At 38.2% G+C, this 24,300-nt stretch overlaps 2 protein-coding genes across 4 annotated transcripts in view; both read left to right on the top strand.

Annotated features, from left to right (window-relative positions):
- The window catches only part of LOC307127069 (guanylate-binding protein 4-like), an 89,196-nt gene extending 87,105 nt beyond the window's left edge, over window positions 1-2,091 (top strand). For all 3 annotated transcript variants that reach the window (XM_079818048.1, XM_079818047.1, XM_079818049.1), the window contains exons 7-10: window positions 76-356; window positions 529-741; window positions 1,003-1,105; window positions 1,336-2,091. In XM_079818048.1, coding sequence (XP_079674174.1) covers window positions 76-356; window positions 529-741; window positions 1,003-1,105; window positions 1,336-1,778 — 1,040 coding nt within the window. In that variant the 3' untranslated portion in view covers window positions 1,779-2,091. The remainder of the gene's footprint in view (window positions 1-75; window positions 357-528; window positions 742-1,002; window positions 1,106-1,335) is intronic.
- A 1,834-nt stretch (window positions 2,092-3,925) lies between these two features.
- LOC307127068 (guanylate-binding protein 4-like) lies at window positions 3,926-23,774 on the top strand. Its single transcript, XM_079818046.1, has 10 exons — window positions 3,926-3,984; window positions 4,373-4,551; window positions 6,202-6,329; window positions 10,743-10,852; window positions 14,230-14,417; window positions 14,700-14,942; window positions 15,318-15,598; window positions 16,410-16,622; window positions 16,883-16,985; window positions 20,333-23,774. The coding sequence occupies exons 2-10, from the start codon at window positions 4,377-4,379 to the stop codon at window positions 20,830-20,832; spliced, it is 1,941 nt and encodes a 646-aa protein (XP_079674172.1). The 5' UTR covers window positions 3,926-3,984; window positions 4,373-4,376; the 3' UTR covers window positions 20,833-23,774.
- The last annotated feature ends 526 nt before the right edge of the window (window positions 23,775-24,300 follow it).

The following is a 24,300-nucleotide window of genomic DNA, read 5'->3' as shown; positions in this document are numbered from 1 at the left end:
ATGTACTTACATTTGACTGTCTATTATTCAATACTTTCCTGTATCATTTTGTTTGACTTCTTTCCCTCTCTGAAGTTCTGGGTAATCTGGCGAAAATGTACGTGGACACCATCTCCAGCGGGGCTGTGCCGTGTCTGGAGAATGCTGTGATCGCCATGTCAATGATTGAGAATGAGGCTGCAGTGAAGGAAGGGCTTGAGGTTTACAAGAATGGAATGGAGAAGCTGAAGGGCTCCTTCCCTCTGGAACTGAAGGATGTGTCCTCAGAACACCAACATCTCAGCAGCACAGCAACACAAACCTTCATGAACCGTTCCTTCAGGGACACTGATGGGAAGTACCTGAAATCTCTTGAGGTAGACTGAATCTCTCCTCTGGCCCTTTGTTGGTTCTTGAAAACCCAGTAATCAGTGTGATTATTTTGTAGCCCTCTCATGGGGTTCAGTCATATGAAGAGATGTCATAGAGTACATATATAAAATGTCCTCTGATGCATTATTCATTCTGTTACTTGCATGTTGTTTTTAGGAAAACATTAATAAACTCTTTGATGGATACCTGTGCCAAAACGAGCAAGCGTCAAAGAGACGATGTGAGGATCTCTTGTCATCCCTCTCTGCACCAATGATGGAAAATCTCAAGCAGGGTTTTTATGCCAAACCTGGTGGCTATGATCTCTTCTGCAAGGATCTGGAGGACATTGTGCAGAAATATAACAGCCAGACCAATAAAGAAGTCAAGGTCTTGCCCATATTACACTTATTTCAAGTGGCGTGCACAGACCTCCGCTGGGATAGTGGCAGAATCGCATGGTGGTGATGGCTTTTTCCCCCTCGGTTGAAATTGCGTTTCGGGGTCAACTGAAAGGGCACTTTACAATTAGCAATTAAAGGGGCAAAGCCTTTAGACCCCCTGTGCATGTCACTGCTTATTCCTCATCTATACACATACTACACATTATAGAAATATGATCATTGTCATAATTTGTATGTTTGTCAATAGGCTGAAGAGGTCCTAGAGAAGTTTCTGAAGCAGAAGTCTGTGGATTCTAAAGCTATTTTGCAGGCTGACAAAAAACTGACTGAGAAGGAAAAAAAGATTAAGGGTAAGAGTCTTAAGCCAATTTCCCTGTTTGTAAATTCTTACCACGTTCCTTGTGAAAGAGGTGTTCAAAGGTTTAGGTACTTGAGAGAGTGCTGCTGCACACTTGAAGGAAGTGTTCTTAAAAGGTGTATTAGTAGGTTTATACGCATTAAAAGAAGTGTATTTCCTTAAAGGACAATATTTTGATACCTTCTGATACCTTCCTTCTCTTTTTTGTCAATGAATGACTAGAGGAAACAGAGAAAGCAGCCCTCCTGATGCAGGAAATCAAAGCTAAAGAGGAGAAGCAGCGCCAACTCGAAGAGAAGATTGAAGCAGAGAGACAGAGTAACGAAGAGAGGATGAGACAGATGAAGGAGAAGATGGATGAGGAGATAAGGCTCCAGAGAGAGGAGGGTGAGCGTGCCATGGACAGTAAACTGAGGGAGCAGGCCGCTCTGTTGGAGAAGGGGTTTAAGGATAAAGCCGATAGGATGAGCCAGGAGATGGAGGAGTTCAAGAGACAGAACACAGAAGCCGAGAGTAACAGAGCTAGAGAGTTTGCAGAGATGTTAGAGAACTCCAACAAGAGACATGAGGAGTCTATGGCTATGATGATGCAACAACACAAAGAACAGATGCAGGCCTTACAGCGGATGAATGCACGCTCTCCCGGTGGGTGTTGTATCTTGTGAAATACTTTAACTCTGTGATCATCAAACTCATCAGAGTATATATAGAGGTATAATCTTACAATAAAACAATACAATTGATCTCATTCTATTTTCACATGAGCTTTAGTGATATTTGATATGATGGATTAGGAAATTTTAATTTCACTTCACAAGCATGTTTTGTGTCCAGTGTAAATGATCTTTGATCCATCGTAATTACATGTTTATTTGACATTGCTAATTAATTTTAAACAGTGACAAGTAAGGTTTAATTAGTGTCTCAACAATTTATTTTGCATTCCATGTAAGCATCAAATAAACAAATGATATTTGTAAAAACAAAACCTGTGTGTGTGTATGTAACCCCTTCTGTTTGAACTGCCCTGCTTCAAGCCGGCATGAGAGTTGGACGCTCTAACAAGGAGGCTAACGGCTGCAACCTCTAGCATCAGTCGCTAAAGCATCTCTTGAGATCACAGGAGTGAGGTTTACTTGTACAGCAACTATTAGCTAGCCTCCGTTACACGTGTGTGGCAGAGGGTTAGTTAAGAAATTGGGTACTAACTATCAATATTCAGACTAAGACAAATATGAGGTAGTACACATTTAGATACTCATTTATCACAGTTTATCTTCAATGAAATTATGCCATCTATTCTCCACTAAACAATACATATAAAAAGAATGACATTAAAGGAGATTTTCACAATATGCAATGTAAGGTTTGCTAGTGTAAAACTCTTATCAGCCCTACAGGCTCAAAATATCGAAAGAGGAGGCAAATGAGAGAAACTAGAATTGGTAGTTACTGCATTAGTTGGTGTAAATAAGCCAATGTGATTCTCTCGATAATAAAGAACAAGATTAATTTATGATGAACTCTTTCTCAGGAATGTTGCTACACAACTAAAGTCCTGTGGAAAACCAAGATACTATAACATGCTGGCATTGATGATAACAATGGCAATGGGCTATCTTCTATGTGATGTTTAAATCTAAGGAGATGAATACAAAGTAAAACAACTCAAGCTGTTTTTCTTCATTCTTGGTGTCTAGATTTTAGGAAGGAACATCCTTCAACCCTGCAAAAATCAGTTTTTCCTGTCTTTTAGTCAGCAAGAAAAGAGATACAAGTTTCCAATAAAAGATGATGTTGTGTAAATTCTCAAAACAAATACAACCTACTTACTACAAAGCTAATCAGACTTTTCAACCACGGACAATTCTGACAGCTTCAAATTGTCAATACAATACTTTGGGGCAAATCCCTTCCCAAATACAATACACAATACTTCTGGGTAATTCCTTTCCTGAATATCCTGATGCCATCCCATCTAAAAGCTACAATCACTACCCTAACCCACTGGGTCTTTAGCATCTATACACTACTGGGAATACGCAGATGCGTCACATGATCATTAACAACACTTACTCAGAGTGTTAGCTGTCCCTGAGCTCAGGACTTAGTCATCTAACACTATCACTGACTCTTTTGTGATCATCTATATCCTTAACTTGCAGTTGAGTCTTCTTCACTGTGATTGGTTATACTGATCTGGTGATTGGTTTGTAATGATCTAAGCTAATCATACGCCTGTTAGTTCTACTGTGCTAAGCATTTTTGTAAGTCTAGACTGATAAAATAGTCTGAAAACATGATATGCATATAGATAGACGTCAGAAGGTACACAGTCTTTGATAAGAGCATCCATGTCTGCACTTTTTAAAATACCCCTTTGACCCTTTCTAAGGCCATTGTATCTCTTATGGCAACATAGGAACTTCCCTTCGAAAACAGGAACTGAGTAAATCACAGAATTTCCATCTTACCTAAAACACTTTCTCTTGCACACTTTAAAACATCCAATCTTTATCAAGAAAATTTCCATCACAGCGGATACATTGCATATCCCCAAAAAATCTGAATATAAAGTAACTATGTGAAATTGTGCTCAGCAAAGGAATGTATGTGTAAAAATGAACATGTTTTTAAAGAAATAATAAATGAGGAGGTTATTAAAACCAAAACAAAAAAACATAAGATGTGTGTTATTAATCATTGGCAATCAAGTTACATGTACAATTCCAAAGACAACCATACAATTCCCAGCCAGCCAATAAGAAGAAATGGGGCTGTATTTAGAGGTGTGGTTTTAAGGGTGGCTACCAGGAAGTAACTGCTGTCAAACTGTGTCTTTCAGAACTCAAGAGAAATCACAGAGAGCAGGTAAGTTTTGAGTGAGATTGAAAACAGGTCTTTTTTATGTCTCTGTTCTGTGTTGTAACCTTATGTTTAAATATATTAAATCATATCTGTAAGTGTGTGTGTACTGGTTTGACATATCCAAAAATGGCTTCATTATCATGTGTAGTCAGAATTTGCTACATTATGAGGAAATCCCAACTGTCTCAGACGGGGTTAGAGGTAGTGGATAGAAAATATGATTAGCTCAGTATAAAAACCATTACACCTATGTAAAGTCCTTGTAAAAGTACAAACATGTAAGTGTGTGTGTGTGTGTGTGTGTGTGTGTGTGTGTGTGTGTGTGTGTGTGTGTGTGTGTGTGTGTGTGTGTGTGTGTGTGTGTGTGTGTGTGTGTGTGTGTGTGTGTAAGGACCATGGACAAACCCGTGTGCTTGATTGACACGGAGTCAGATGGGAAGCTGTGTGTGCAGCCGTCAGCGCTACAGATCCTGCAGCAGATCCAGCAGCCGGTGGTGGTGGTGGCCGTGGTGGGTCTCTACCGCACCGGGAAGTCCTACCTGATGAACCGCCTCGCAGGGAAACAAACAGGTTAGAGCCCACAGGCAGCAACATCCAAAGAGCAACCCAATGACAGGTTAGAATTAAGGATGTAGACTTCATGACTGTTCAAGACCAATAACCAGTATTTCTTAAACAATAGTCAGAGGATGTGCAAATCTGTCGACCACAGGTTTGACTGAGAAGCCAGGTTTATGGTGTTTTGTACACTGTGCACAGGGACGGACTGGGGCTAAAAAACAGCCCTGGACTTTCTCCCAAATAGGCCCATCATCCGGCCATTCGCCCTTAGCCGTGCGCAACAGACACTAGCCAGGATGTACTATGCCACAATACTGTCAGACTATCAGACAAGGTATTCACAACAAGTAACATCTCAAAACCAATGATGATAATAAACTTTGATTTATATTAAGGCTGTGAAATGATGAAAATGGCTAGGCCCTATTAATTTTGTCTGTGAAGCTTTCACAAACAACCACCACATTGTGCCAATTCCAAAGACAAGGAAAAACTGCACTCTGATGGAATACAGACAGAAAGTGCAAGCTAGGATTTTTTGGTTAAACAAAAATGTAGTCAATTATCTATCCCCCTTCCTTGTATGTTAGCACGTTTAGAGTGGTAGCAATGCATGCCTGATGATTTCCCGTTTAATTCAATTAGGTGAGTGAGTGAGAGATTTTGGTTGGATGACAGTAGGTTACAGCTTGACAAGAGTTCATTTTGACAAAAGCACAATGTTTTGTTTTATTGTGAGTGTACACAAATAGCAAACACTTTGCAGTTCGAATGATGTCCTGTATGAACAAAATGACGGAGTATGTATTGTTTTTATGTTTCCACTGTGCGATCGCGGCATCGCGCCCGCACCTCACACACACACACACACACACACACACACACACACATTAATTTAGCTAGCTGACTATGCAATTCACTAAGATAGGGATAAGGCAGCCTATTATAATGTGTCCTGCTACTACTGGCACTTACCAGGACCTCTTGCTGGTGTGAAGTTAACTCTGTCTGTCCCTCCTCATCATGACCAGGCTGTGGAAGCTCAGGCTCAGCTTCCACTTGCTGGTCCTCTACAGTCTCAGTGTGGCTAAGCGATGTAGTGTGCTGGCAGTTGCACTGCAACCAAAAAGCCAGTAGTCTCGAGAGACTTGGAAACTTTTTCCCATCCACTTTTCTCCTTACGTTTTCTGCTAGCCATAGACTTTTTTTTTTTTTTTTTGCCGACGGCCGGGCGACGGCCCTCAGTTGGACGGCCGTTCTGGACTTTTCCAGAACGCACAGATTACCAATCCGTCCCTGACTGTGCATAATGGTAAATGGACTGCATTTATATAGCGCTTTCAACAGACCCATGGCCATCCAAAGCACTTTACATATTGCCTCACATTCACCCATTCATACACCGATGGCAATGTCAGCCATGCAAGGCGCCATCCAGCTCGTCGGGAGCAGCTGGGGTTAGGTGTCTTGCTCATGGACACCTCGACATTTGGTCAGGTGGAACCGGGGATTGAACCACCAACCTTGTGATTTGTAGACAACCTACATTAACCACTGAGCCACTGCCGCCCTGCATAATATCTAAATAAGGCACTACTCAAGGAGGTAAACATTCTGGTGAACAGTGTTCCATGTTTCTTTGTTCTTTCTCTCTTTTAGGGTTTGCGTTGGGCAGCACAGTCGAGTCTAAGACGAAGGGCATCTGGATATGGTGTGTGTCCCACCCCACTAAAGCAGGAACCACTCTGGTGCTGCTGGACACGGAGGGACTCGGAGACGTGGACAAGGTGATGAAACAGCCTATTTGATATAGTATGAAAAAGCATCAATGAGAAACCTTGACTATAGTTATAGTTTTTAGCCTTTATTAACATATTATTAACAGAATGTATTATTAATTCCACTCAATATCAGTGGAAAGTAACAGAGACCTGAAACACAGCATGCTCCAAAAAAATACACTATTTGATAAGCTAAATGAAGAAAGGTCACAAAACAAAAGAAGTGTCACATTTTCCAAAAGTCAAGTCAAGTCAAGTCAACTTTATTTATATAGCGCTTTTAACAATGTAGATTGTTTCAAAGCAGCTTTACAGTGTTAAACAGGAAAATAATGCAGCATAATTTTATTCAGCTGTATAGCCATTCTGGAAAAGTTTCAAGTATCATACAGTGACAGTGTGGGCTTTAGATCAATAATTTGATCAGTAATTTAGTTTAAATGGTTAATTTAGTTTATTATTTAGATGTATTTCGATGTTTAGTTGAAAAATTTAGTGTCCCCAACTGAGCACGCCAAGCCAGAGGCAACAGTGGCAAGGAAACCAAAACCCCATTAGGTGACCTAATGGAGAAAAATAAACCTTGGGAGAAACCAGGCTCAGTCGGGGTGCCAGTTCTCCTCTGGCCAATTAACAAACAGCGTATTATTATTATTATTATTCTGGCAGTTTTACAGCTCGGAGGTCATAATAGATCAGAATATTCGAGGGACCGGGGGCAACATGCTGGAGACGGGTTTATTGAGGATGAAGAGCATTATGTTCCAAAAAATGTCACCTATATTTCTGGAAAACTCTAAAGTAAATAGTGATGGGAAGTCATATTAATTTCCTTGAACTGTTTAAAAAATGGTTCATCAGTTCTTTTTTACGTGATTATGTCATTTGGACATCCCGGCGTTGTGTACAATCAAACACATTCAGTCGGGATTCATGAAAGGCCGTCACATATCTAAAAACATTAGATTAGTATTAGATGTGCTAGATTATTCTGATCTGATTCATTATCATTCATTCAGATGGTCTCTTTTTCACAAAGCTTTCGACTCCATAGAACACAAATTTCTTTTCCGCACTCTAGAGTTATTCAGATTTGGTATATCATTTATAGATACTGTAACCATGTTTTATAGAGGTATTAACAGCTCAGTGATCGTTAACTTTGACACATCCAAAAGGTTCGATGTCTATCGTGGAGTCAGACAGGGCTGTCCTGTTTCGCTTTTTTATTTCTTTTAGCCACCGAATTACTTTGTCTAAGGATTAACCAAAATGAAAATTTTATAGGAATTTCTATTTTTGATAGGGAATTTAAAATTGCACAGCTAGCCGACGACACCACATTATTCTTGGAAGATAAAAAACAGTTACTTAATGCTCTGAATTTGATAGAACAATTTTCATGTGCCTCAGGTCTAAAACTTAATATTCCACAATGTGAAATTATTTCAATTCATGATATAGATGAGACATCATTGGAAGGTATCCCAGTTAAAAATACTGTAAAATATCTAGGCATTCATATCACTAAAAACCCAGTTAACAGACATCAGTTAAATTTTTTCGGATAAAATGATAAAAATCAAAAGCATCTTTAACATTTGGCTTCAGAGAGATATTTCTTTATACGGTAGAGTCCTTTTATCTAAGGTGGAAGGACTATCTCGCTTTGCATACACCACTCTCTCTCTGTTTATCAATGTTAAGCTATAAAAGAAATTAACAAAATCTTTTTGGATTTCATTTGGAAAAATAAGAGAAGTACTCTCTAACTCCAGGGGTGAAGGTGGCCTTGACTTTTTGGACTTTGCAGATACTATAAACACATTTAAAGTAAACTGGCTGAAAAGATGCCTTATGAGCCCAATGTCATTATGGTTTTTCATTCCAAATAATATCTTCAACAAACTTGGTGGTCTGTCTTTCCTATTAAAATGTAACTTTTTGCCTGGCAACTTAGTTACCCATTTCCTTATCTAATTTTCATCAACAATGCCTTCTCTCGTGGAAACTATGTTTTGTCCATAGCTTTTCCCCGCACAAAGTTATCCTTTGGAACAACGTTGATATAACTGTAAGAAATAAGTCCCTTTTAACAGCGTTTATCCGGCTTTATGCATGGATGGTATTGACATTTTAGATCGGAAGTGCAACAACAAACATATATGCAAAAAATTTCAAAGGAAGAGAAAGATTACGCCAAGGGGTAAATTCTATTGGGGTTCTCTTGTAACAAATATAAATTTGAGAAAAGCCTGGCTTTTGCCATGTAAATTTTGTATACCTAACAAAGTCAAGGAAATTCATTATAAAATCTTTCATAAGATATATCCTGTTAACTCTTTTATTTCTAAATACTCTGATATTGATGAAAAACATGTTATTTTTGTGGTTTTGTTGAAGAAACAATAGCCCATTTATTTTGTGATTGTAATATAACCAATCGTTTTTGTACTGAATTAAGTTCTTTGAATTAAATACGACCCACAACTTCATTCACAAAAAGATTATTTTATTATGAAAACCCAAAATTGCTGTCCCTTGAATAAATCGTTAATTTCTTTATCTTGCATGCTAAATTCTTCATCCACAAGCAAAAATGGCTTACGTCTCCTTTAAGCTTTCCTCTCTTTCTTCCTCTCTTTCCTTAGCCAACTCTTTTATTTCATCCCTTAAACTTATAAATAACAAAAACGTGAAAAGTTTTTAATGCATTATGAAGATTTATTCAAAGATATGTTTTAACCTTATCATTATGCTTTTCTTTCTCTGTCTATTGTGATGATGTATGCAAATCCAGAACATTCTTGTTTTTTGTTCCTTGTTATTGTTCATTGAAAGATTTACAACCTCATTTCATCTCCCTGATCTTGTATGTATAAGTTCTGCAATAAAAAAATAAAATAAAAAATAAAAATAAACATATGTCTGAAAAATACAGTTCTTGATTTATTGAGTTGTGCGTTGCTTCACAAACTGCTGCCACCGGTTCAGTGTTTGACTCAAGAACTGCTGCTATTGATTTAGTCAGTCTAACAGCAAACGTCATTGCAACAGAGCATTGCAAAAGCATCTAAAACACGTTACTTTTTTTTATGTGTATTAAAAGTGATAATGTCACAATCATATAAACAAGTCTTTAAACATGTTACCTGCACATATTTGCCAAACTTTTCTTTCTCACCATCAGATGCACTGCAAAAAATGCTCTTCTTACTTTTTACTTCTTCTAATTTTGTCTTGTTTCTAGTCTAAATATAAAAAAAAATCTTAAATCAAGATGCATTTTCTAGATAAGTAAAATGACATAAGATACTTTTAAATATATTGATTTAAGAATTTTTAGATATTTAGACTAGAAACAAGACAACAATACTAAATAAGAAGAGCATTTTTTGCAGTGTAATACTGTAATAAAATCAAGTCATAATCATATTTCCAATACAATGTATTTGTTATCATATCTGTGTTTGGACTAAATAAATTAAAACAGTACTCTGTCAGTCAAATCCCTGTACACTTGTGCTCATAGTCTCACTCATCAGTTCTCTGCACGGTTCTCAGTTCAGTGTACTATGTATTAGAGAACTGTTCGGATCTGTTCAGTGTACTGTTGGCTCGAGAACTGTTGTGAAAGGATCTTAGTTAATTTCAAAGAAGAGTTAGCAAAAGCAGACATCTCTAGGTTTAAAGGCCTTGACACACCAAGCCGACCAACATCAGGCCGTCGTTGAGAATTGGCCAGCACAGTTTTTGGTGTGTACTGCACCATCGGCACTAGTCGGACCTGTTCGGTATTTTTGGGGCTGATTGAGCATGTTGAAATGGCGTCAGTAGCTGGGTTTCCATCCAAATGTGAAGCGAATCGTTTCAAAGTTCGCAAAAAAGAAAAAAACAAACAAATGCGAATTAGGTGCGTTTCCATCAAGTTGTTTGAGCGGATGACGGTGGTATTGGTAACATAGTAACCAACAATAAATAAAACTCCCTCAGCTTAACCTTAACATGAAAAGCACTTAACGTGGCTTAAGAAAGCGGTATTAAAAGACCAAAGTCGGTAAACAGCAAACTAATAAAGCATACTATGTACAGAAAAGCATGTATGATGACATTCTTGTAATGTCATACTTTGCCGAATGAATGTATCGGTAACGCTTTACAATAAGGTGCATTAGTTAACATGAACTAATAATGAACTGCACTTTATCTTTGTTAATGTTAATTTCATAATTTATAACATTAGTTAATGCACTGTGAACTAACATGAACAAACCATGAACAGCTGTTTTTATGAACTAATGGTAACAAAGATAAACTAATGCTGAACAGAGGTGTTGTTCATGTTAACTAATGCATTAACTTATGTTAACTAATACAACCTTGTTGTAAAGTGTTACCAATGTATCCAATCTGTCTCAGGGGGACTCAACGCATGACACCAAGATCTTCTCCCTGGCCGTCCTTCTGAGTAGCACTATAGTCCTGAACACCCGAGGGACGATCGACAACAGGGCCATAGAGGAACTGCAGTATCCTTTCATCCATACGTTATACATTTACTGTTAGTATTGGAGTTGATATTTCATGTATTAGTACAATGGAATGTTGTTTTCCTGAAAATGTCCAAAATATCATTATTTATGGGGGAAAAACATGAAATTCAAAATTCATCATTGTACTCCATATCTTATACTGCTAATTTGGTAAGAATTTAAACGCTATATTATTTATATACATTCAAATCAATTAAGCCAGGATCTAAAGCCTAAAGAAGCCCCGGCAAGTGTGGTGCAGTCTGATACATTTACATTTATTCATTTAGCAGCATTTCATCCAAACTAACTTACAAATGAGGAGTACAAGAAGTACAAGAAATGTCCTTGATATTTTGACATAAGAGTTCATTGTACTATAAAAACATAATGCTAGTTTCAGAACTCAACTTCCTCATTAGTCCAAAAAAACAAACATCTTTTATCGCTCCTCTTAGTAGCATGAATAATTCTAGGTGACGTACATAATCCCAGTTCCCTGAGAAGGGGAAGTGTGTGGTGGCACATGTTTCTTTTGCATTGCATTAACAGCACTTAATAAGTTTGATTATTATTAGGGTTTATTAAGCATTTATTAATGCATTTATATTGTGTAAATGTTGGACATGACTGGACTTGACAGCCTATATGATGGACATTTTTCATGTAACACTTTATAATTTCTCTTTATTTTACTTAAACAATGACTTCCTGGTGTCCAGACTTATTATTGAGTAATTATTGGGTACAAAGCCAGTTCAATGACCTTCAATGTTACCACTACTTACAGGGGAAGAACGCAACCCTCAATGTCATCAGAAGGGATGCAAAAACGAAGAGTGACATAATATAATTGCCAAAGACTCTCGCCATCAAAACTCAACAACTTAACTTACCCTAGAACAATTAGGGGAGTGTGCTCATGCCCATAAAAGACCCCATTCCCTCATCTAAGTAATAGAGGGCAGAAATAACAAGGAGGAATGAAACCAGGCAAACTACCTCTACATGTCAGGTTCTGTAAACACATGGATCATACTAGGGAGACTTTACAATATACAAATAGTGCATTGATGAGGCCAGTGGCATGGGCCTTAGCAATCAGGTCGCTACGAAACATAGAATGCAGACTGTTCACATTGACAGGGACACAACTGATATTCAGAAAGTAACCCCCACCCACAAATGCTAAAACTGTACCCTAAAACAGATGGGAACAGCGGCACATGAACTGAGTCATCCCTCAGGAAGGCTCACGGGAACTGGTAGAACACCTGGAGGAGACCTCAAGTGTTTTCTTCACTGGCTACAGAAAACAGCTCAAATTCCTTACTAAAATGTAAATAGAACATGAATTAACAATTTGTCACACTACACTCTGGTCCCATAGATCCCCAAACGTCAGAATGACATGATACTGGTCTCGATTTTTGGACGAGGTCCACGTCGGACTCCAGGGGCTGGTTGGAGACAAAAAAACCTTGATGAAGAAGCTCCCTCACCATTGCCACCTGACAGCGCTTATCGGTAGGGTTGGGTACCGAAATCCGGTTCCAATATGGCACCGGTACTTATATAACCGGTATGTACCGGACCGAATCAGAACGCAGATTTCGGTTCCTCATTTCGGTGCCAAAATTCAAACGTGCTTTCGCGCTTTGGCTGAGCCAGAGACAGACGCTCAGCGCTAGTCACATCACAACTCATGACAACTATTCAGTGTTTTCAACGTCATCATGTTTATTTCAGGTTTCAGACATTTAAATGTTCATAAGTACTAGCAAAAAACACACACTGATGTCTATGAAAGCGGCAATGACAATCCTTTCAGACGGTTATAATTTGACTAACGTTACGTGTTTTATTCACATCAGATAAATGCACATTATACAGTAACTATATAGTTTACTCTATTCTTCTTCCAGTTCACTGGTCACTTACTTTCATGTATTTCGTGAGACGAGAATGCACTCAAGTGTTGTAAATCCGACAGATCCGATTCTGAAGCGCAAACTAACATGGCGCCGCCCATTGCTCTTTATAGATCAACTAACACACATTCACTCACACATTTGAACATCAGATAGTTCGTGACACAGTTAAGAAGTTTGTGAATATTTTGAATAAAAAGAAAAAACGAAATAAACCCGATACAGCTGAGCTGTCAGCGCTATTGCGGCTGCTGTGTGTCATGTGAGAAACATGACGCGTCACCATGGAAACATTAAGGCGATGCGTTCTAAAATATTTAGCCAGAGAATATGATCATATTTCAAAATAAAGCTGAAGCTTGAAGCTGGTTTGTAGCAGAGCAAGAATACAGACGACTGCTGTTATTACTGTAACTGTTATTTAGAGTTATATTAGGCTTGTTGTAGTTGGGTGGCTTAGGTTTTACTGTGAATTTGTAAATATGTCAATTATAATTTGTAAATAAGTAAATTGTGTTTTGTATTTATTTATATTCATACATTTAAGTATACATTAAACTTTTAATAAATGGTTCAATTTAAATAATAAATAAATAAATAAATAAATAAAAAGCCATTTAATGTCATCCACCTCGTTTGGTGGCCTTTAAAAAAAAAAAAAGTATCGGTTCAGGCACCGTTTAGGCACCGGAACCGTTTTAAAAGTATCGGTTTGGCACCGGAATCGAAAAAAACCCAAACGATACCCAACCCTACTTATCGGGCAGGAGCCCACAGAGCTCATTAAAATCCCAGGTCTTGCCATTACTGACCCACTCTCTGGCCGAAGCCTTGTCTTTCTGGACCTCGGCTGCCCTATCAGCGGGTGTTCTCTTTTCCATGCATACCCTTGCCAGTTGAACGGGTATGCAACAATAATTTGAAAGAACAATACACAAATTAAAGAAATGAGAATTACCCAACCAAAGTGGAGCAAAAGACCCTAATTTAAGTCTCAACAACACTTGGGGAGGAAGGTAGAGGCTCATCATACAATCAAGCGGCTCCTAAAGACAAAAAAAGATGATGTGTATTACAGATTCCCTTTTATACTCATGGGTCCTCCACATGTAACGTCACTGCTGTCTGCCAATGATTTATTGGCGCGTTTACACGTGCTTCAGACATCGGTCACTCTGATGGTGTCCCCCATAGTGTAAATATCAGATGTAGCATCCAAGTACCATTTCGAAAGAAAACTGATATTCAGAAAGCAATCAAAGAACTTTCCATTTATAATCTCTGGAGCTGTCAATCACTGACTGAGATCTGATCTCTCGGGAAAACTCCCATTATAATTATCTACACTGCACAATGAATCTCATATTTATATTGTGTCTACACTTTATTTGTTATGATAGGAGTACTCTGTTTGCTTAGTGTTCAGGCCTTAACCACCTCCAGATATGTCACAGAGTTGACTGAGTATATAAAGGTCAAATCCTCTGATGAGGATGAAGACGACTCAGAGTTTGTGAAGTTCTTCCCCAGTTTCATCTGGGCTGTGAGGGACTTCACACTGGAACATAAAATCAATGGCAAAAACGTGACTGAGGACCAATACTTAGAATACGCCTTGAAGCTGAAACCAGGTAATATTTAAATTGAGCTTTTAAATGACCTGACCATCATTGAGAAGAGTTTGTAGGAGATAGAGTCTGCATTATACGGACAGGGTTTATTACACCATCATAACCAGCTGGTTGCTTACTAGGTTTACAATTTTAGAGAATATCACTGAGCCTGGGAAAAACTTAACTTAAAATTTCTGTTCAAGCATGCAAGCAACACAAAGCAACAGGGAATTGCAATTTACAAGCAATGTGTATTTTGCTAACCTCTTTGACAAAGAGGTGTTTTTTTATCTTTTAAAGGCACTTCAAGAACAGTTAGAGAGTTCAACCTTCCACGGGAATGTATCCGAAATTATTTCCCATCTCGGAAGTGTTTTACTTTCCCGTTTCCAACCACCCCAGAGAACGTGTCTCGTCTGGAGAGCTTGGATCCTGCTGACCTTTCCCCAGATTTTCAGGAGGTCTCAGATCATTTCTGCAAGTACATCTTCGACAGGAGTGAAGTGAAAAAGCTGAAAGATGGACACACAGTCACAGGCAGAGGTGAGACAATAAGATATGAAATTATGTCACGTGACATTTTGAAGTAGACATTTTTCTGTAGTTATTGCTAAACTGCTGTCAACCAAGGAACCATGTTTTGGTTTGAATATCTAAGGTTGGGTGCTCATTGCACCCTAATGCTGATATTAAGCCCCATAGCAGTAGGGCGACAGACTAAATCGAAATGTCCTTCCATCTTTATGATGTAATAGAACTGCGAGACACAATGTAAGCTCCTAATCTTCAGAAGAGAGTGGAAATAGCATAAATTAAGTTATCAGTTCAGCTATGACATTGTTTATGACACGTTCTTGACTGCATGTTATCATTATATAGCTTAATTTCCTTGTGTCTGACCTTTCTCCTTCCCTGAAGTTCTTGGTCAGCTGGTGAAGACATATGTAGACACAATCTCCAGTGGTGAAGTCCCATTTCTGGAGAATGCTGTGCTCGCCATGGCAAGAATTGAGAATGAGGCTGCAGTGAAGGAGGGGCTTGAGGTTTACAAGAGTGGAATGGAGAAGCTGAAGGACTCCTTCCCTATGGAACTGAAGGATGTGTCCTCAGAACACCAACATCTCAGCAGCAGAGCAACACAAACCTTCATGAAGCGTTCCTTTAAGGACAGTGAGGGGACATTCATGAAATGTCTAGAGGTGATTTATCTATCTATCCATCCATCCATCCATCATCCGCCTACTACAACAGCAATGATTTTTTTCATAAGCTACATCTGACTATTTAGATACATTTACAGACCAAAACAGTTTGGCTACCAAACATTCTTCAAAATATCTTTTTTACGTTACACAAAAGAGTGAAAGTCATACAGGTTTGAAACAACATGAGGGTTGAGTAAATGTAAATAAACAGAATTTTAATTTTTTGGCAAGCTATCCCCAAAATGTTTTTTTTTTTTTTTTAATTAAGTGATGCTCTAAATAAGAAACTACAACTGCCAGTAGGTGAAGGTAAATGTCTAAACGAGTTAAGTCACTGACTCATTCCTTCATTCAAACAAACAGCTGATTCATAAGTAAATGCCTCTCTTTATGAATGGGCTTCATATGATGATTCATTGTTCGGAGACACACAACAGCTCTGCTCTGGTGTAACAGAGGCCAGCTAGTAGTCGCTGTGTGAGTAAACCTCACTCCTCTGATCTCAAGAGACGCTCTATCGACTGACGCTAGAGGTTGCAGCCTTTAGCCTCCTTGTTAGAGCGTCCGACTCTCATGCCGGCAGACCCGGGTTCAAGTCCCGCTTGGAGCGGGCAGTTCGAACAGGAGGGGTTACATTGGTGCCGTGACCCTGATGGGAGTGAGGTTTAGGAGGATGTGTGTAATGGAGGCCAGCCAGTAGTTGCTGTGACAAAAAGATTGTATATTAAAAAAAGAAATTCTATAGTTATGGCCTATAAATGGTGTTTAAAGGTTTCTTTTTCTGTTATTTTGTGTGTTGCTGCAGGAAGGCATTAATAAACTCTTTGATGGATACCTGTGCCAAAACGAGGACGCTTCAAAAAAAAGATGTGAGAATCTCCTGTCGTCCCTTTCTGAACCAATGACAGAAAAACTCAAGAAAGGATTTTACGCCATACCTGGTGGTTATGGTCTCTTCTCCCAGGACCTTGAAGACATTGTAAAGGAATACAAAATCCAAGCCAATAAAGGAGTCAAGGTGAGTGTCAACATTTGACACAATTACTGCAACATCAGAGGTTTTCGATCTGTTCGAGGTTTGTCATGTTTTCCTAGTGGAAAGTGGACAGTGGATTAGGGGTAGAGCAATGGGTTCTGGTTTGAATCCTGGTTCCTTCTGGCCAAATATTGAAGAATCCTTATGCAAGTCTCTGGTGGCTGGGACATGGACACTAGTCAATAGTAACAATAATAGCAGTAGTAGCAGTTTTCAGATTATCATATGTGTGTTGTCCACAGGCAGAAGACACACTTGAAGAGTTTCTGAAGCAGAAGTGTGTGGATTCTAACGCCATTCTGCAGGCGGACAACAAACTGACTGAGAAGGAGAAAAAGATTATGGGTAATTATGAGTCTTTTGCATCCTGGATGAGGCAGCAATAGCACCATCTAGCGGAGAGAGCCAGTACATCTGTGAAATGATGGAATCTTTGCAGTGAAACCAAGGGCTTAATTATCAATTGTAGTGTATTTCCTTCCATGTTTCTTATTGATTTTGGATTATTTTCAATGGTAACTCTTTCCCCACCATAGAAAGAATTTACAGATCGCTATTATGGATCTTCTGAAAGTGATAGAAGCCTATGCCAGTGTTTCCCAAACTTTTTTTTGATAAGTAAAAAATCCCACTGCACACAACTATAAAAAATATAACCAAATTGCACAAACATGCATTGCTTCAAATGGCATATAAAAACTAGATATTATATTAAAAATACTCACATTTAATGTAAAACATGATCTTAAGTCGGGTAGGAACACAATGGTATGATGTTGTTTGTGATGATATCAATTACTGTCGGGCAGAAACATTGTATTTTAAACACCCGTCATCGAAGATGGTATTTTGGCTTTGCATAGCTATCAAAAAGACAATGGTCGAAATGTTGTGCTATCAATAATATTAGTTTGGAGCTGCTATTTTCAGTGTATGGACTTCACGCTTCTTTACTATAGTCAGACACTTGCACGTGTCATTATAATATTAAAATTGAGTTTTTGACCAGAAAATGGCAGATATATTTTGGAACAGCCGCATCTGAGGCATTTTCATTACAGGATACACAGTTTATTGTTGCTAAATGGGCGCTCAGTTTTTCTTGTTGAACTCTCATGATCGAAATCTCATGATACAAAACAGGGTGGCTGCGGGTCCTTAAAAAGTCTTAAAATGTCTTAAATAAGGTTTAACTTAAATAAGGCCTTAAAAAGTCTTAAAAAGTCTTAAATAAGGTTTAACTTAAATAAGGCCTTAAAAAGTCTTAAATTCAGAATCAATGGGTCTTAAATATTTTTGGTCATGTTACAGGGAAAATGTATCCAGTCTGACGGACACAGTGACTGTTATCATTGGACAAACCGCTGATTTTATTACATTCAGCGATAGAAAATAGGTAGTGTATTTCTGGGATCAGCTGTTGTTGAGGCTCGCTGCCTGACTGTTTGTGAGAAACTTTCACAGAAATGAGCGTAACGGCAAATGTGAAGAAATTCACAGAAGAAACATACTGAGGTGAATTCAACATGTTTTGTTTATTATTACTAATATAGCCCTATAGTTAAATAGTTTACCATTAAAAGGAAGCTATTTTGCTGAATATTTTCACGAGTGCATATTAAGATTGATTTTAGTTCCACAAACAAGTAGTAAAGTTACTTACATTTTAGACAAAATATTGAATTTTTGTTCAACCAGTCGGTTGAAATGAAGCGAATTACCGCCACCCACTGGTGGTTTAGTGTGTTTAAAAGCATATTTAAACATTTCTTATAAAAGTTTTCTTTCCTATAAAGTATTTATTTAAAACATTAATCTCATAACATTTATTTTTTGCAGTTGTAATTTTGCACTGTAAATTATTTTATTTGATTGGTAACAGCCCTATAAGTAAATTTTTGAATTTTTGATAAATATTTTTTAAGCTGATAGAGTACTGATGAAAATATTACTTCAGAATAAATTGTTAATACCACCAAAAAGCTTGGTGATACGATACTTTGTGGGGATAAATTGGGCTTTTATTGTTACACTACACTGTAGTGGACATCAGTGAACATCTCAATGTTATGAAAGATACAACAGAATGATTTGATATACTATTTTACTTTACGCAATATGTGTGTAAAATGGCCATAAATAAATGAAAAAATAAGTGCACTAATGGGAGTAGTAATTGGCAACCTTTTCATTAGAATATCTAACATTTCATGGAATGATATATAATTTATTTTCCTGTTCACTTATGTCTTCCAAAATGACTGATTTTCATGCTTGAAATGCTTTTAAGTTGCTCTGATGTCCACTACAGTGGACGTATGAAATCGAGGTCCTGTTTAGTAACATAATTAAATTAAGTCATATTCTGATTTTGAAACCCCATAACAATTTCCTGAGATATGAATTGACAACAAACTATTTGAAAATTTGTCAGATTTAAATGATAATTGCTAAATATAATCATATTTCCATAAGAATGTAAAATTTGATCATTCAGTCAGAGACAGAAGAGGGTGAAACCTCTGAAAATCCCTGAATGTGCTCTTTACAGGATACCCAGACCTAAAATGGTGTCTGAAAAAAAAATCACTAAAACATAATATCCACAACAGTTAACAAAATGTTATGCTTGGGTCTCAGGGAGATGTTTTGTTTTCTTTTTGCATTAAATGCATTAAATATTACATGTACGAATGCATAATAATGTGTATTTCCATCACAGGTTTGGTCTTAAATTTTACATACGGTGATATTAAAAAAGGTCTTAAAAAGTCTTAAATCTAACTTGTTCATATCTGTAGACACCCTGCAAAAGATGAAGCTATGTGCAAGATATTTAAAACAGTACATTTGCTTCAACTTGACATCAAATAACAGACTAAGACTATTCTCCACTCTTCAAATACAAAAAAGGTTAGCCTTTATGGACAGTATTTCTGGAGTAAAGAAAACGCTGTACTTACTCAAAGTAACATCCGTGCTTTATTTACCCTTTCATTGCAAACAAACAGGCAGAGATCGCCAACCTAAATGGAGGTGGGTGTAGTTATGAGGTTTGACTGACAGTTTGAGGAGCCAATGGTTTGGTCACAACCTCTTCTAAATGCTTTTTGTTGGTTCAATATGTGTAAAATCCCACGTACAGATGTAAAGGATGACCAATAGCATTAATTTTATAATACAATGACGAAATATAGAGATACAAGGTTTCGGCCTGACAGCCTGATGATATATTCTTATTTGTAGCATTTATTTTTACTTATTTTTTGGAATTTGATCATTTTCCACGGCACACAGTGGTTGGGAAACACTGGCCTATGCACGTTACATGTCTTTGACAAAAAACACGATTTCTCAGCTTTGCTAGAGGGAGGGACTAAACTGCATTGCAATCATCACATGCACAACTCTTCAATTATGGGTTTAAAATGTGCATCACTTGCATAACACCTGACAGACAAAGTTTCCAGCACTTTATATGATGTAGAAAGGCTACCATTTCCCCCAATTTGTATAGAGTAATACATTTGATCGAGGACTTTTCTTTTTAACAACGTTCAGTGAATTGCCTCAATGCCTTATTGAAATGAAAAGTAAATATTTGAAATGTAATGCAAAATTGGGTGCAAAATTACACTGTTTTTGTACTTTCCATTAAACTTTATTTATTTTGCCTCAACATCTTCTTCCAGAGGAAAGAGAGAAGGCTATTCTCCTGGCTCAGGAAATAAACACCAAGGAACAGAAGCAGCAGCAACTTGAAGAGAAGATGGAAGCAGAGAGACAGAGTAACGAAGAGAGGATGAGACAGATGAAGGAGAAGATGGATGAGGAGATGAGGCTCCAGAGAGAGGAGGCTGAGCGTGCCATGGACAGTAAACTGAGGGAGCAGGGTGATCTGTTGGAGAAGGGCTTTAAGGAGAAGGCAGACAGGATGACTAAAGAAACAGAGGACTTCAGGAGGAAGAATAAAGACGCAGAAAAGAAAAATGACCAGCTGTTTAAATATATGATAGAAAACATGAACAAAAGACATGTTGAGACTATGAATCTGATGATGAGGCAACACAGTGAGCAGATGAAGGCAATCATGAGCATGCTGAGGCCTAAGTCAGACTCCTCCGCTCTAATCTTGCGTCTGATACTCGGCGGTCTCAGCAGTGTTTTATTCTCAGGTCCGTGTCCCAGATAATGCAAGACATTTCAGCATTTGTGCCAACTTCCACCAATCTATCTATCTATCTATCTATCTATCTATCTATCTATCTATCTATCTATCTATCTATCTATCTATCTATCTATCTATCTATCTATCTATCTATCTATCTATCTATCTATCTATCTATCTATCTATCTATGCCACTATAATAGCTCCAACTCTTCTGGGAAGGCTTTCCACAAGGTTTAGGAGTGTGTTTATGGGAATTTTTGACCATTCTTCTAGAAGCACATTTGTGAGGTCAGACGCTGATGTTGGGCGAGAAGGCCTGGCTCTCAGTCTCTGCTCTAATTCATCCCAAAGGTGTTCTATCGGGTTGAGGTCAGGTTCCTCCACTCCAAACTCGCTCATCCATGTCTTTATGGAGCGATGCTTTGTGCACTGGTGCGCAGTCATGTTAGAACAGGAAGGGGTTATCCCCAAACTGTTCCCACAAATTTGCGAGCATGAAATTGTCCAAAATGTCTTGGTGAAGCATTAAGAGTTCCTTTCACTGGAACTAAGGGGCCAAGCCCAAACCCTGAAAAACAACCCCACACCATAATCCCCCTCCACCAAACTTTACACTTGGCATAATGAAGTCAGACAAGTACCGTTCTCCTGGCAACCGCCAAACCAAGACTCGTCGATGGGATTGCCAGACAGTGAAGATGCAAAAATAGATAGGCTATAAGCCCATATTCATGCACAATTAATCATTAAAAAATGGCGATCTCAATTCAAACACACATGCAATCTTATTCCTAAATGACAATGATTCCTCTATGTCTGCTAAACCGGAATATTTAAACATGCCTCTGATCCAGAGAAAGCAGCGGTCATGTAAATTTGAAACAGCTTCACAAACAGTGTTTTCAACTACACACATGGACTGTTTTGTTAATAAATCCAATTAAACGTAATAACCCCTCCTCCAATCTCGTTTGCTTATGAAGTTGTCGCGTGATGAATATGAAATTGTAAACTCCACCCGCTAGCTCAATGACGACATCCAGCGGCTGGTTGAAGGAATTCTGCGTGTATGTCTTTTCTGGCACTTCTGAAAAATCATTTTAAGATATTAAAATATGAAGATCCAATTTTGCTATCTGACTCCATGAATAATTTAATCTGACTCCAATTATATGTGATTTCATTAAATTAGTTACATTTGCTGATCATATGATTAATTGTGATTTAATTTAGATCGTTGATTTTCTTAGCATCTCTTAATTTTCAAATTCGTTCATCAAGAGACCGATATCGCACCGAACAGACGCGTCTGGTCCGCGTGTTCACGAACACAAAATGATTACTTCTGATATTAGTCAGAGGATACAGAGTGGATAATTACCTTTAAGTGGTTGCACATGCTCACTCAACAAAAAGTGTAATTTTAATCATACCCACGAAAGTAATTTGCTAATCCAGCGAATTCCTGCACTATCCTGCACTCTGCGCACATGCTTCAGTCGTGGCGTCATCGGTGTTATCTATCATAACACTAGATTTTGCGGAAATAAAGGAGTCTACATTAATCCATACTAGAATAATGATTTCAGAATAATACAAGATAAATCAAGATGAACATTTATTTTAACCAGGCAAAAAACATCAAATAAAGAAATGAAAAAGAATCCCTCATACACAACTTGATCAGCATACAATATAAATCCCAATTATACAATAATATAAGAATAGTTGCATACCTGGCAATAGAGACACACAGCAACAGTGTGGGAAGTTCTGGTTACAGATGCTTCCTTGAGTGGTTTGCCAATTCCCTTTAAATACTCACCCACAACAAAAGAACAATAAACATTTAGCACCCAAATATTTATGCAGCTTTTGGTTGAACTTTTCTCGTGCCTAAATGGTCACGCCTATCTTTGGGGGATGACATCAAATGTTTATCAAAATATCTTTATGAGCATCTCCCACACCAGGAGAACAAGCATTGTTTTCTTTATTCGGACCTGTTCTACTGATGTGGGACTGAAACCTCTTTACCATTCGCACCAAAAGTATTTATATTGACCATGAAAGAGTCTGCAGTATCTGTGAGATTTGCATGATTGTGTGAGCCCTGAGAAAGAGAGGGTGAGAGGGGCCAGGACTCAGTGGGGAGGGGAGATAAGGCTGAAACAGGTGGGTCCTGTTTTCTCTTGTAGATCTCCTCTTCAGATGAGTGAAGTTTTATTGTCCTATTGCACCTTAGATCTCTTGAGTTCATTCTCAGGTGAAATCCATTCTTACAAAATGTATTCTAGCCTATGTTAAATACCTTGTCAAAATGGATATTCCTCTATGTCCACCTGCAAAACATGCTCGACCCAATTAAAAACAGCCAGAGGAAGATACTGTAATAATTTAACTTTCGGGCCCACCCAGGAACGGCAATTATGTAGTGATTTTACCTTCGTCCATCCAAGGACGCTAAGTAAGGTAGTGATTGGTACTCACGTCACCGCTGACGTTGTGATTTTTGGATCACACGTCACTTAAGGTGTGGTTATGAGTACTTCAGATGACCACCTTCCCCCTCTCTTAGTTTGGGACACTAGTCAAGGTCTTTTACCTTGGCTGTATGAGAACACTCCACACAGGAGGCTGTTCAATCATTTTAGATTGAATGTAAAGTGGGGAGAGTTGGTCAGCTGATTTATCTGAAAGATTGGTGAGATTTCTAACTTGTAGAGCCTTTTCTGTATTATCGGCACAAGGAAGATACAATTGTAATAAAATAGATTTTATTAACAAAAGATAAACAAGAATTACTAACACAACTACTAAATGAATACAATGAATGATAAAGGAATAAAGTGCATAAGATGCATAAAATACATGTGATTAAGTCTGAATAAACTGTTGTTTCTCTGAAAATAAGGTGAAGAACCTTATTATGCATCAAACAAATAAACGAAAGATTATTTGTTATTAACTTGCATCAGTTATATTACCTCTATGGGCCCTATTTTAACGATCTGAAACGCAAGTGTCAAAGCGTGAAGCGCAAGTAACTTTGTGGGCGGGTCTCGGCGCTGTTGCTATTTTCCTGGCGGGATAAATGGCTCTTGCGCCCGGCGCAAATCTAAAATGGGTTGGTCTGAAGTAGCTTCATTATTCATAGGTGTGGTTTGGGCGTAACGTGAATAAACCAATCCGAGCGTCATCCAACATTCCCTTTAAAAGCAGGTGCGCAAGTTCCATTATGGATTGCTATTATTATGGCGTATTTACCAGGCGCACGCCAGGAGCGGTTCACAGCCGAGGAGACTGGTGTGCTTGTAAGAGCAGTGAAAGACAGAGAAGTTGTGTTGTATGGGGATGGGAGAAACCCACCCAAAATAGCGTCGGTTAAACAGGCGTGGGAGGAAATAGCCACAATAGTTTCATCAGCTGTCATCCCCAGGACGTCGCACCAGTGCTGCAAGCGCTACAATGACATCAGAAGACGGGGAA

This window comes from Gobio gobio, assembly GCF_949357685.1.
Source record: "Gobio gobio genome assembly, chromosome: 5".
Lineage (NCBI taxonomy): Eukaryota > Metazoa > Chordata > Actinopteri > Cypriniformes > Gobionidae > Gobio > Gobio gobio.
The sequence above is the reverse complement of the archived record's forward strand: the minus strand, read 5'-3'. Positions and strand labels throughout refer to the sequence as shown.

Coding starts and splice junctions, on each gene's coding strand:
- LOC307127068 (XM_079818046.1), top strand. CDS start 4,377: ATGGACAAACCCGTGTGCTTGATTGACACGGAGTCAGATGGGAAGCTG. Junction 10,853..14,229: donor AGGGCCATAGAGGAACTGCA/GTATCCTTTCAT, acceptor AACCACCTCCAG/ATATGTCACAGAGTTGACTG. Junction 16,623..16,882: donor AAGCCAATAAAGGAGTCAAG/GTGAGTGTCAAC, acceptor TGTTGTCCACAG/GCAGAAGACACACTTGAAGA.